The sequence below is a fragment of the Varanus komodoensis genome, unplaced genomic scaffold, assembly GCF_004798865.1.
Source record: "Varanus komodoensis strain SLA01 unplaced genomic scaffold, ASM479886v1 scaffold22, whole genome shotgun sequence".
Classification (NCBI taxonomy): domain Eukaryota; kingdom Metazoa; phylum Chordata; class Lepidosauria; order Squamata; family Varanidae; genus Varanus; species Varanus komodoensis.
Window position 1 is genome coordinate 20655476 of NW_025335606.1, and position 12141 is coordinate 20667616.

Genomic DNA, 12141 nt, shown 5'->3' on the forward strand with positions numbered 1-12141 from the left:
TTTAGATGCCATCATCCCAAGCTTTTTAAAGGCTTTTAAGATCAGGACTTTAAATGGGGACTGGAAATGTTGCCGTTTCATCATTATCATCATCACTGGGCTTGTCCTGAGGGCTTTAGCTATAGGGCAACCCATACATCAATACATAAACATTGATAATATTTAACCCGTGCAACAGTGGAGGTGTGTTTGGCTCTTGCAGCTTTACTGTGTACCAGAAGAAGCTGCTGGGCCTTCTTCAGACACAGCCAGACAAAGTGCAATGAGGAATACTTTGGAGGTACCCATGCTCTGATTCGCTGTCCCACTTTACTCCCTACCTGCAAACATAGCTATAAATGTTCTAGTCTTTCATAGCACCATTCAGGAAGGTGTCCATTATCCTACCACCACCTCAGTCTAAATGTTGTGAGGTTCTTGTTGCTATCTGGCTGGAGCACTCTTGTTCTTCTGGGATTGGGATACATGCCAACATCTGGTTGCCCCACTAACCTCATTCAGCATTGATGAATGGGATGATGGGAGCTTAAGTTATATCCAACAATCTGGAAGGCACCAAACTGAGGAAAGGTCTGCTAAGGGATACCCCTAATTGAACTCATGTGAGTTCATATTCAGGACCGACCATATTCCATTGTTCTGCGGTTAACTTCTGTCTTGAAGTCCAACTTGCCCAGTGACCCTTGTCTCCCATCATATCCTATGGATCAAGAAACTATTCTATTTTCTCCTCATCAAGGCCATCTTGCAGAAGAAGTAGAATGGCCTCCACTGTGCATTTATTGCTACTATCCCATGCTTCCTCCTGGGAGCTTGCATCCCCCAAGCCCATTTTATCCTTGCAGCTTATTCTGCAAAGTGCCTGTGGCTAAGAGATAGTAGCCCCCAGGTCATGCAGTGGGTATTAGGCTGCCTAGAGAAATTCACCCAGATTGGCCTTAATTTTAGCCATTAAATGCAGCAAGATTAAACTAAGAAGGATAGCGAGCACAATCCAACCAAAGCTGAATATGGGCATGTCATGAGCAGAGCTGGCTGGAGCCAGGGGTCAGACTAGATGGCTTGGGAGACCCCTTCTGACTCGCTCTGTTTCTATGTTTCTATGAATACTTCCTTTAAAATCCCATTAAGATCATTAGTGAAGATTTAAACTTGTCCCTCTTGCTGAACAAGGATCTTTTAAGTCTTTGGTTTTTTGTTGTAGTAGGCCTAACATTCTGAATACAACTCTGAGTGCACCTAAAGACACTCTGAAATGGAGTTCCTACCTTTCAGTTTTCTACATTCTGCAGTTAAGAAAGGACAGAAGACCTCAGCCATAAGGAGAAGAAACCAATGAATGCAAGGTGTGCCAGCAGCCATGGGAGCAGCTAGATGAACATTATAGCGACCAGAAGCAAATGAGGATAGAGCAGCTTCACCTCTCAGTCATCCAGAAAAGGGAATTTTGGCTGGTTTGCAGCACACATAGGTGGATCATGCATGTGCCAGCATATCTTTTAGTCAGTCACTGTTAAAATATGGGAGATGCAACCTTCATTGCCTCTGCAGACCCTAAATATCCAACCATACAACCATGTTTAGAATAGACAAAAACCTTTTGTCATTCTTGATGAGTTATATTGTGTCTGTTTTTCTTTCCACTCATTCCCATTGGACTACTTCAGCACATGGGACTTTGTATTTTTAATTGTGTGGCAAATAACACTGACAAAAGCGAAGTCTAAACTCTGACAAGTACTTCAGGCCTGTGGGTCCTCCTTCACCTTCTCTTCCAATCCACAACTGTATTTTTTTAGAAAATGACTGGCTGCTTTGCAAGAGATGCCTCCAACAGCAAAGCAATAATAAAAATTGTATTGCATTTGTTTCTCGGTTCTGAGTCAGCAACTCCTCCTTTCCCTGGCGCAAGATGAATTTTTATCATCCTGCAAAGGTCTTTGCCAAAGACCCTCCGTTTTCTACTGCTGCTTAGTTACAAGGGTGTGTTGAGCTTCCTGCCTTGGGTGCTTATTCCAATATACAACTCAAAGCTTAGGTGGATGATTCTTGTGCTGATTTCATCATAATTTGTATGTTCTTAACAAAGACCATAGGCATCAAACCAGCTCCTTCAAACAATGGAGGAGTTGTCAGGAGAGTACCGTATACACTGACAGTAAACAGTAATCTGATCTATTTCCTCCCACTTGGAAGGACTTGAGAGCTATCTCGAGAGGTGTTCTCCTCCCCCTGCCAAATTGCTAGGAGGCCCATGCCATGCCCCATTGGTGGGAAAAGGTGAAGACATCCAGATGGCTCCTCCTGCTGGAATTGTTTTCTTTGTTCATGATTACAAGCAACTTTGAGAAAACCTGTGGCGGCTGGGAGATTATACCCTGTTCACAGGGCAGAATCTTAACAGCTTTATTTTCTATTTCTTTCATAATAATGCATAACATGGATTTCCTTTTCTCACAACAGCTGCAAGTTGGCCTTACATTTTCATAAAGCTGACCTCAACAACCAAATTCTCTTCCTCATCTGCTCGGTATGTGTGTGAACTGGATTATTTTGCCTCAGTGTGCATCACTGTGGTCATTGAACTACATTTGCAGGGTTTTAATTTTTATTTTCTTTAGATTAACAAATAGGCAAAAGAATATAAAACAAAACTATAATGAATAAAACCACTAAAATAAGCAAGCTAAAATAGACAAGGTTGGCAAGAGAATTCAATACAGATCCAACCCATACAATCAGTCCCCCAGATCTATCTTCCTGTCTAAGCGCCATGAAAGTTTAACAAAAGAAAAATCAATGTATTTGCAGTTTTGATGCCCATTGTCCCAGGTTGGAGGTCCTTTTGGTGCTCCTCACAATCCCAATTGGTTTTAACCACACTCAGCAACTTGGTGTCATTAGCAAACTTGGCCACTACCCTACTCCCTCTTAATTCCAGCTCATTTATTTAAAAAAACAAACCTGATCCTGATCAAGATCCGTGCAGGATCCCAGAAGTTACCATTTATTCCGCTTCACTGAGCCGTTACTGACCTGCCATTCTAGTGCTAAATTAGTTTAGGATTCTTCGCAGCAGCAATCAAGAGAAAGTCAGCTCTTTCCTGGAAGCTGTGGGTGGCTCTGAAAAGAGCCTTTGGTTCACTTCGACGAAAGCCGCCCAGCACAGAAACAGAAGCCTCACTTGCCTTTGACTTTGTGGCTTTCCGTCTTCTTGGGCAAGAGGACGGCCTGGATGTTGGGCAGCACGCCGCCTTGCGCGATCGTCACCTTGCCCAAGAGCTTGTTGAGCTCCTCGTCGTTGCGGATGGCCAGCTGCAAGTGGCGCGGGATGATCCTGGTCTTCTTGTTGTCCCGGGCGGCGTTGCCGGCCAGCTCCAGGATCTCGGCCGTCAGGTACTCCAGCACGGCGGCCAGGTAGACGGGCGCGCCGGCGCCCACTCGCTCGGCGTAGTTGCCTTTGCGCAGGAGGCGGTGCACGCGGCCCACGGGGAACTGGAGCCCGGCCCGGGAGGAGCGCGACTTGGCCTTGGCGCGAGCCTTGCCTCCTTGCTTCCCACGACCAGACATAGTCACGCCACTTGTTCAACGTTTCTCCGTACTAGAAAGCAATTGAAACCACCCACTGAACACAAACAGCACGCGAGCTTTTTATATCCACCCAAACGCTCGGCTGTGACACCTCTGATTGGCTGCTCGTGGCTATAGGGGGACATAAGCCAATGGGGAAAGTAGATTGTTTATCCTGGCCAACCAGAGGAGAAGAGGGTGCTTCCATCCAATAAGAACTGGCATATCGCAGGTCCCCAATTTGCATGTGCGCGCGCATCGGGTAGCGCGCCAAAGGTCCTGGGGCAGGTGTGGGAATCTGCGTTTCGCAGTCTGTATATGCTTTAGAGCGGTTGAGCTGGGTTTTTTTTAACTCGAGGCGGTAGAGGTTAAAATTTCTATTATGCATGTGGGATGCGAGACCGGGACGGGCCAGGGGGAGGTTACTAATACGAACAAGCTTTGTAGGCTCCTATGGTGCAAACTCTTCTGCCTTCAGTTTTTCTTTGCTTGTTCTATCAAGTTGCCGTCTGACCATCTCTAAACTCTATCCGCTAACCCTAGTTTTGTGAGTAGCTTCTGGTCAATTGCTAAATACCATAGGAATAGTGGGAAAACGGGCACTGCCAAGGTTTGGGGCTCAGGGACTTAACGGAGCTCTCCCTTACAATGGCTATCCCGTTGTATAGAAATTGTTAGTAGGAATCGAATGTCTCTAGCAGAAACAAACTTGTTTGTGTGAAGTGGGTATCTATGGCGGGAAAGCGGCAGCGGTGGCGCGGTGCGGGGTTCTAGTAACCAACATGGCCGCTTCTGCTTCTACTCACAGCTCCTGTTTCTTCTCCAGGCAGTGGTACTTTTGCACGAGAAGAACTGCTAATTTAAGTCAGTTGTCAGTAAGCATAATCCAGACTCTGCTGTGGTAGATGCTGTTTCCCGAAAGCATTGTGCAAGGCTGTGACCTCGTGGAAGGGAAACACAGCATGGCAAGATGCGGGAACATCCAGCACCGGATCCAGGTGGTGAATCATTAGTACAAGCAGGAAAGCTGCCGAGGCGGCTGAAATTCAGATTTCCCTCTTAGCCCCTCATAACTGGGTGGAAAGACACTGTTGTTGTTTTTAGCTCTGGTTGGAAATCCCCTGCTGCCCTTCTGTTTCTTTCTCTTTCAACATTTGTTTAGCAGTGCATTCGCATTTCCTCCGTGTTGGTGGGCGGCAGCCAGCCTAGAGCCGATGAAGAAAGGTGTTGCACAGCAGCAGCCTGGCAACATTTTAATTGAAATTATTTCCCAGTGCCAGAGTAGCAGGAACTTCAACCAATCGCAGCTCTGTGGTTTGGAGCATGTGGCCATAGAACACCAGAGAGAATCCAGGGCTTGGTTCAACCCCTCATTTCTTCTTTGCTCCCATTGGATATGCACGCTCAAATGTGGTGCTTTATTGGATTAAGATCGCATTGCTATTCTCACTGCAAGATGGAAATTATTACCATTAAAATAGTGTGTGGTGCTTTGGTAACTGCTACTGTGCGAATAGTTTTCAGTTTCCCTGCCTTTTTGCAGGATATCCAAGTTACCATCTGGTGACAGCTGCTGTGGGAAGCAGGGATTTGTGATAAAGCCTTAAGTATGTTCTCTCCTTTTAACCCAGCAATGGGGCTGTTGAAATGCATGACCCTTCAGGGCTCATGGATTCTGAGGGATTCTTGAGGGCCAAGGGGGAAGCTTGATTGGTCTGGCTGAGTGCTCCTGTCAAAACTCCACTTGTCTCCTGAATGGAGAGTAAATGGACACAATGACTCCCAAGCATCCCCTTCCATTGAGCAGGTGCCCCATGTAGCAACATGTGTTCTGCTGTGCTGAAGGCAATAAAGCGAGTGTGAAAAGGTGTGTGTGAAAAAGTGGCTGGAACACAGATGGAAGAAAAGCTCAGGACAGTGGTCAAACATGGGAGAGAAACAACCATTTGAGCCTTCTCTGAGACAGAGACAACAGGACAGTAGTTCTCATCCAGTTCTGCTTCTACTCTGTCATCCAGCAGAACTTTTTCAGAGGATGTGGTTCCTTTGGAAATTTGGCATGCCATACACATAATACTATCATTTATTTAAAGTTTCTAGAAATTGTTCCATAGTTAACATTCTAAAACTGCTGTACAGCAGTTAAAACAGGAAAAACAAACCAACATACATAATCATAAAAATGTAAATATGATCCTCTGTAGCATGGACACATGGGCAAGTTAGGATCCCCAAGCTTTCTTGGTTGGTGAGCATCTAAGAAAATTAAGAATGTGCTTGTCTAGTCATCATGCACATGGCCAGCTGTAAAACCAGCATTTTCCAGAAAGCAAACTGGTGAGTTTAAAAGAAAAGCAAGGTGCTCATGAATTTTAGACCAAGTCAAAAATGGAGAGTTGCCTTCCCCAAAAAATCAAGATCATGCATTGGAACCCAATGAAATGTAGTGGTGAGGGTTATCACTTTGCTTTACAAACTGGCAAAATTATTTTTAAAAAAAATCTTTAGAAATGAGGTGAACAGGAGGTTGGGAGGGATTCTGGTGGAACTTAAAGCTGTGACTCCAGAACTTGAAGTTATGGGGCAGCTGCCATAAATGACAATTCACTTTGTCCTTCCAAGAGATTAGGATTAGTATGAGCTTTCTGTACAAGTTTAGTTTAAAAGTCACTGTCTTTCAGAGGAGACAACATTGAGCTAGAATGGCTAATTGTGAAACAGCTTTATGTGCTCAAATGGTCTGTTGCTGTAGGTGGTGGTTGTATTTTTAATGCATGTGAACCATCTTGCCGATAACAAAACCAACCGATGAGGGACCTTGCTTTCTGATACATTAGTTCTCTACATGGTAAGTATGAAGCCCTGCATAATGTGTGTTGGTCTGGTCCAGTGGTCACCTCACCGTATGTGGCACATGATCAGCTGCTCACATAGTCCTGGGCCAGAAGTACTCCAAGTAACTTGCATGAGGGAGATTAAGCAGGCACCTTACCCTCCACCATTCTAAGTATCATGTAACATTGGCTCAGCTTGCAGGCAGTTCAGGCCTCCACAAAGAGCACCTCTCCATCTGTGTATCACAGAAGCTCAATCACTTCCTTGCAAAGGAGCTGCAGTAGCAGGGTAGGTTTGTAAGGGCCTGCCAGGAGCAATGTTCTAACTGGTAGTTTTATCACTACAGAACCTAATTTGGTGTCCAGATCCTCCTAACCCACAACAGTTCCTTTGTTAGAGTTCTGCTTATGATTGCAATTGGAATATTAAGACGTAAGCACAAGTTTCTGATATAAAACTTTGCACTGAGACAGCTGACAGGTATTAGCTGATTAACTGATTTCTCAATTTATTCATTCAGGTGTTTATTGTGACACTAACCCCTTTCAAGGCATTGGGAAACTTTTTGATTGAATCTCACTTCTCTATTTGTTTGCTTTATCTCATTTTACACCTAGTAGCTAAAGTTATCTGGGTGACTAACAGCTATTTGCACAAAATAATAAAAATACAATAAAAACAGCTAACAAGCCATCTCCTGTATTGTTTCATGGAAGCATGCAAGTTTTCTTGAAGAGTGGAAATTCTGTATCACTTGCAATTTTTTTCATTTCTGCTGATAGAGCTGTGTTTCAGAGCAATGTATCCAGTTCATAATTGTTCATTGATGGTCTAGGATAGAGATCCAAAAAAGGGACTGGAGTGTATTGGGTGGTTACATTTGGATAAAATTTATCATCTAAATGTTGGCTACTGCTTTGTAGCATATGAAGCTACCTTATACCAGAGATAAGATGCATCAGGAACTACTGGCAGATGCCTGGGGTATTTGGGGGTATTTTTATTCCCAAATATTCAACAACAGTATCAACAAAATCATCCCAGCTGTTGAAATGAAGACAACTTGAGGTAATCAGCTGCTGGATTTTTGTCTGAAAGGAGTGTGAATTGTTCAATTGTAGTGCTCAGAACAAGTTCCTGAGCTCAGAATGCTTTGATTCTAAGTATTTGGAATCTGGCTCCAGTTGGTGAATCTTGGGACTCTTCAAAAAAATTTCTAGCAATACCAGCCTTATACAATCAGTCAGCAACTGCAGTGCTGTCCCCTCCAAGCAGCAACATCTCAAGGCCCAGACACAGTTCTTACACATGCACTGATTTCCAATAGCTCAAATCCCCCAGTCCTATCCTTTTCCAAACTTCTGCTTAAGCATCTTTCTCCTAAATTTGTTATCTCCTGTAATTGCATAGTATTTGGCCTTCCCATTTGATACCGCTGATATCGATACTGGCAAATAGAAAACATTGGGTTATTAGTAAAATTGAACAGCGAAGGCAAAATAGCTACATGGCTTAATGTTGAAAGGAAGAAAAAATTACATGCCCTAACACTCCTTAAAGTCATAGGTACTTTCAGGAGCTGAAAAAAAGGCGGCAAACTCTATCTTACAGTTAAATAGTAGCACCTGTTTTGTCATTGGCTACTTTGAAATATCGCGGCGTCTTATTGGCGAAAGGTTAATAGCCTCGCCCTATCAAGATGAAGCAGGACGTAGCATCAGTGCTCTTGCCTTCTCACGGCTCCTTTCCTCAGTTTCCTTTCTGGTCGGTTATAGGACAATATAGACACACGCCGCAAGAACACACCGTGTATTCCTACTATCTAAGCAGCCAAAGATATCAGGCATGTCTGGCCGTGGCAAGGGCGGGAAAGGTCTTGGGAAAGGGGGCGCTAAGCGTCATCGCAAGGTGCTTCGTGACAACATCCAGGGCATAACCAAGCCTGCCATCCGTCGCTTAGCTCGCCGTGGCGGAGTGAAGCGTATTTCTGGGCTGATCTATGAGGAGACTCGCGGCGTGCTGAAGGTTTTTCTGGAGAACGTCATCAGGGACGCTGTGACTTACACCGAGCACGCCAAGAGGAAGACGGTGACCGCCATGGATGTGGTGTACGCCTTGAAGCGCCAGGGCCGCACTCTCTACGGCTTTGGTGGCTAAACTGGACAGAAATCTAGTGTTCTAGTTATTAATTACCCAAAGGCCCTTTTAAGGGCCGCCACTTCATCAACAAAGAGCTGTTTACTGTTATAAGGCTTCATTAGTATTATTCAATGTAAGCTTAAGTGGACTCCGGGAGATGGTAGAGGACAGGAATGCCTGGAGGAATATTGTCTATGGGGTCGCCATGGGTCGGACAACTTTTGGAAACAGTCATGAGAACAAGCAGTGGGGAAATGAGCTTCTGACAGCCAAGAAACACAAGGGAAATGGATAATCATTGAACAGTCTAAAAAAAGTGCCTATTTCATTTATACATACATACATTCCTAGCATAAACACACACGGAAAACTTCATTCATTACTGGCAGAGGCATAGCACTTCCCACATTCTGACTTAAGTATCAGCCCCTTTTTTGAGATTGTGGGTGGCTCTTAAAAGAGCCTTTTGTGTCACGCGGATATTTGTTCGAGCAGCAACAGCTTCATTTGCCTTTAGGCTTGTGGCTCTCAGTCTTCTTGGGCAGGAGAACTGCTTGGATGTTAGGCAAGACTCCACCTTGGGCAATAGTAACTCCTCCCAATAGCTTGTTCAATTCCTCGTCGTTGCGGACCGCCAGCTGGAGATGACGGGGGATGATTCTGGTTTTCTTGTTGTCCCGGGCAGCATTACCGGCGAGCTCCAAGATCTCAGCCGTGAGATACTCCAACACCGCAGCCAAATATACAGGGGCGCCTGCACCAACTCGTTCCGCGTAGTTGCCCTTGCGGAGAAGGCGATGGACACGACCGACGGGGAACTGAAGCCCCGCTCGAGATGAGCGAGATTTCGCCTTAGCTCTTGCTTTGCCCCCTTGCTTCCCACGGCCAGACATGGCGACACCAAGTCAGCTCCACTCGAAGACGCAAGAAAAAATAAAACAGCACCTAGCAAAAAAAGAGAGGATCCGACGCCTTTTATCCCCTCCTCGCATCGGGAAGCGCGACTGCCAATTGGCCAACTGTGTCACCCGCATTTCAGAGCCAATAAGAATGCAAATTGTAAAGACGACCAATAGGGAACGCAAGTAAGAGTTCTATCCAATAGGAATTCGAGGATTACAGTACTCTTATTTGCATGTGCGTGCGCAGGAGTGATGCTATCGGAAATGTCTCCAACCAATGAGAACGTGAGGCTTTGGATCCCCTTATTTGCATAGGAAGAGTATAAATAAAGGCGTGGGAGAGATAGCCCTTCTTCACAGTTGTTTTTCTTTTTTGCGGAAGAGAAAGCTGTGCGTCTTCATTCGCAATGCCTGAGCCAGCTAAGTCTGCTCCTGCGCCTAAGAAGGGTTCTAAGAAAGCAGTCACGAAGACCCAGAAAAAGGGGGATAAAAAGCGGCGCAAAAGCAGAAAGGAGAGCTACTCTATCTACGTGTACAAGGTTTTAAAGCAGGTGCACCCCGATACTGGCATTTCCTCCAAGGCGATGAGTATTATGAACTCCTTTGTGAATGATATCTTTGAGCGCATCGCTGGGGAGGCTTCCCGCTTGGCACACTACAACAAGCGCTCCACCATCACTTCCCGGGAGATCCAGACTGCTGTGCGCCTCTTGCTGCCTGGGGAACTGGCCAAGCACGCCGTGTCAGAGGGCACCAAGGCTGTCACCAAGTACACCAGCTCCAAGTAAGCCAGACTACGCTGCTGAGTAAGGCAACCAAGAACCCAAAGGCTCTTTTCAGAGCCACCCACTTCCTTATAAAAGAGCTGGAGTCACGCTCTCTAAACAGCAGCGTGAACTTCGCACAGAAATGTCAACTTCAATAAAGGAGGAACAGTTTACCTTTTAATTTCCGCAGCCTTGGTATTTGTATTGTTCTGATGTTTGCTAGAAAAAAAAAGCCCTTCAGTCCTTTGTATCCTGATTCCATAAACCATTTTGCATCACAGCTTTGACGTGACTTCAAGCCAGCCAGAAACTATTACTGTGACTGCTGAAGATCTGGTGGTTTTTAATTTGCTGAAATTTCAGCAAATTAATTTTGCCATAATCTAGTCTTGCTGAATCTTTAGCTTCTCTGCATTTACTTTCTAAGGCAAAGGTCTAGCAAGAAAAATCTGTCATTGCTAAACTCTTATTTCGCTAGTTCTAGCTCCGGCTTCACTTAGTACAGAGCTGGTTCACTTTGTAAGTGGTTCCACAAGAAATCTTCAAGCCCCCTAGAGGCGCTGGTCCTGTGGCAGAAAAGAAATAACAGGGACCCTGAACTGAATTCCCAAGGTGATCACTTCACAGTGTTTCAAAACTGTGCCGCACTTCCTCGCAGAAAAGATGCGGTAGCGACTCGAGTTCACAGTGCGCCCTTTTGAGCAAAATGACAGGCATGTAGGAAAGGAGACCTTGTAACAAGTGTACACTGCATCCGTATCAGGAAAGATACGGGCAGCGTGGAAGGGGCAATGTGTTCTCTCGTGTGGTACTTTGCAGAGGTCTTGCAATACATGAGGGAGGAAGAAGGAGGCTGGGAACTCCAAGGAAAGGAAGTGGTGGGAAGGAGCTGAGGTGCATGTACACCAATGCTAGGAGCATGGGTAATAAGCAGGAAGAGCTTGAAGCTCTCCTGGGAATAGGAGGGTATGACCTGGAGGGAATCACAGAAACTTGGTGGGATGAAAGGCAAGTCTGGAATGTGAACATAGAAGGGTATCACCTTTTTAGGAAGGACAGGAAGGGAAAGAGAGGTGGGGGCGTGGCTTTATATGTCAGGGAAGGGATAGGATGCACTGAGATAGAATGCAGCACAGATGGGGATTCGGTAGAGGCAGTCTGGGTGAAACTTAGGGGTTTTGACAGGGAAAGGGACCTGACAGTGAGGGTATGTTATCCCCCTCCAGATCAACTTGAGACCCTGGATGATGTCCTGACAGGCCAGATTCTAAGGATATCTCGGGGGAGAGACACAGTAATTATGGGAGATTTCAATCTCCTGGATATTAGTTGGGAGACTCGCTCGGTGGTGACAGCCAGGTCACGTCGCTTCCTAGAAGCTATAGAGGGAAGGATTTTCACACAGAGGGTCTGAGAGTCGACGAGGGGGGGAAACATCCTTGACTTGGTCTTGACCAATAGAGAGGAGCTGATAGATGAAGTACAGATTAGGGGAGATCTGGATGCGAGTGATCACTCCATCCTTTGCTTTGAGATCAGGGGACTGGGGACGGGCAGCAGGTCCAGCACTAGAAGCTGGAACTTCAAGAGGGCCAACTCTGGCCAACTGAAGGCCAGACTGGGGAAAGGTAAGGGAGTTGAGGAGGGGTGGATGGCATTCAAAAGGGAGGTTTTGGAGGCGCAAGCCTTAACGATACCTCTAGTTAGTAAGGTGGGGAGGTGGAGGAGAGTGCCGCCATGGATGCGAAAGGAGGTGGTTAGAGGGATTAGACGAAAGAGGAACCTCTGTAGGAAATGGATACTGGGGCAAATAGACAAAAGGGTATACCGGGAGGAGGAGGCCCATTGCAGAAGGATTCTTTGCAAGGCTAAGGCTGATTATGAGCTGAGACTTGCCAAGAATCCTTCTGCAATGGGCCTCCTCCTCC

General features: G+C 45.8%; 4 protein-coding genes across 4 annotated transcripts; 2 read left to right on the plus strand and 2 right to left on the minus strand.

The window, feature by feature from the left end:
- Positions 1 to 1544: 1544 nt before the first annotated feature.
- On the minus strand, positions 1545 to 3587 carry LOC123023948 (histone H2A type 2-C-like). The gene has a single exon (XM_044431092.1). The coding sequence runs from the start codon at positions 3568 to 3570 to the stop codon at positions 3181 to 3183; it is 390 nt and encodes a 129-aa protein (XP_044287027.1). The 5' UTR covers positions 3571 to 3587; the 3' UTR covers positions 1545 to 3180.
- Positions 3588 to 8243: 4656 nt separating this feature from the next.
- On the plus strand, positions 8244 to 8652 carry LOC123023953 (histone H4). The gene has a single exon (XM_044431096.1). The coding sequence runs from the start codon at positions 8251 to 8253 to the stop codon at positions 8560 to 8562; it is 312 nt and encodes a 103-aa protein (XP_044287031.1). The 5' UTR covers positions 8244 to 8250; the 3' UTR covers positions 8563 to 8652.
- A 193-nt stretch (positions 8653 to 8845) lies between these two features.
- Positions 8846 to 9498, minus strand: LOC123023946 (histone H2A type 2-B). Its single transcript, XM_044431090.1, has one exon. It carries the CDS (start codon positions 9435 to 9437, stop codon positions 9048 to 9050), a length of 390 nt encoding a protein of 129 aa, XP_044287025.1. The 5' UTR covers positions 9438 to 9498; the 3' UTR covers positions 8846 to 9047.
- A 298-nt stretch (positions 9499 to 9796) lies between these two features.
- LOC123023949 (histone H2B 5-like) lies at positions 9797 to 10394 on the plus strand. The gene has a single exon (XM_044431093.1). The coding sequence runs from the start codon at positions 9854 to 9856 to the stop codon at positions 10232 to 10234; it is 381 nt and encodes a 126-aa protein (XP_044287028.1). The 5' UTR covers positions 9797 to 9853; the 3' UTR covers positions 10235 to 10394.
- Positions 10395 to 12141: the final 1747 nt, after the last annotated feature.

What these genes read in the sequence shown, in the direction of transcription:
- LOC123023953 (XM_044431096.1), top strand. Translation starts at nt 8,251, where the DNA reads ATGTCTGGCCGTGGCAAGGGCGGGAAAGGTCTTGGGAAAGGGGGCGCT.
- LOC123023946 (XM_044431090.1), bottom strand. Translation starts at nt 9,437, where the DNA reads ATGTCTGGCCGTGGGAAGCAAGGGGGCAAAGCAAGAGCTAAGGCGAAA.
- LOC123023949 (XM_044431093.1), top strand. Translation starts at nt 9,854, where the DNA reads ATGCCTGAGCCAGCTAAGTCTGCTCCTGCGCCTAAGAAGGGTTCTAAG.
- LOC123023948 (XM_044431092.1), bottom strand. Translation starts at nt 3,570, where the DNA reads ATGTCTGGTCGTGGGAAGCAAGGAGGCAAGGCTCGCGCCAAGGCCAAG.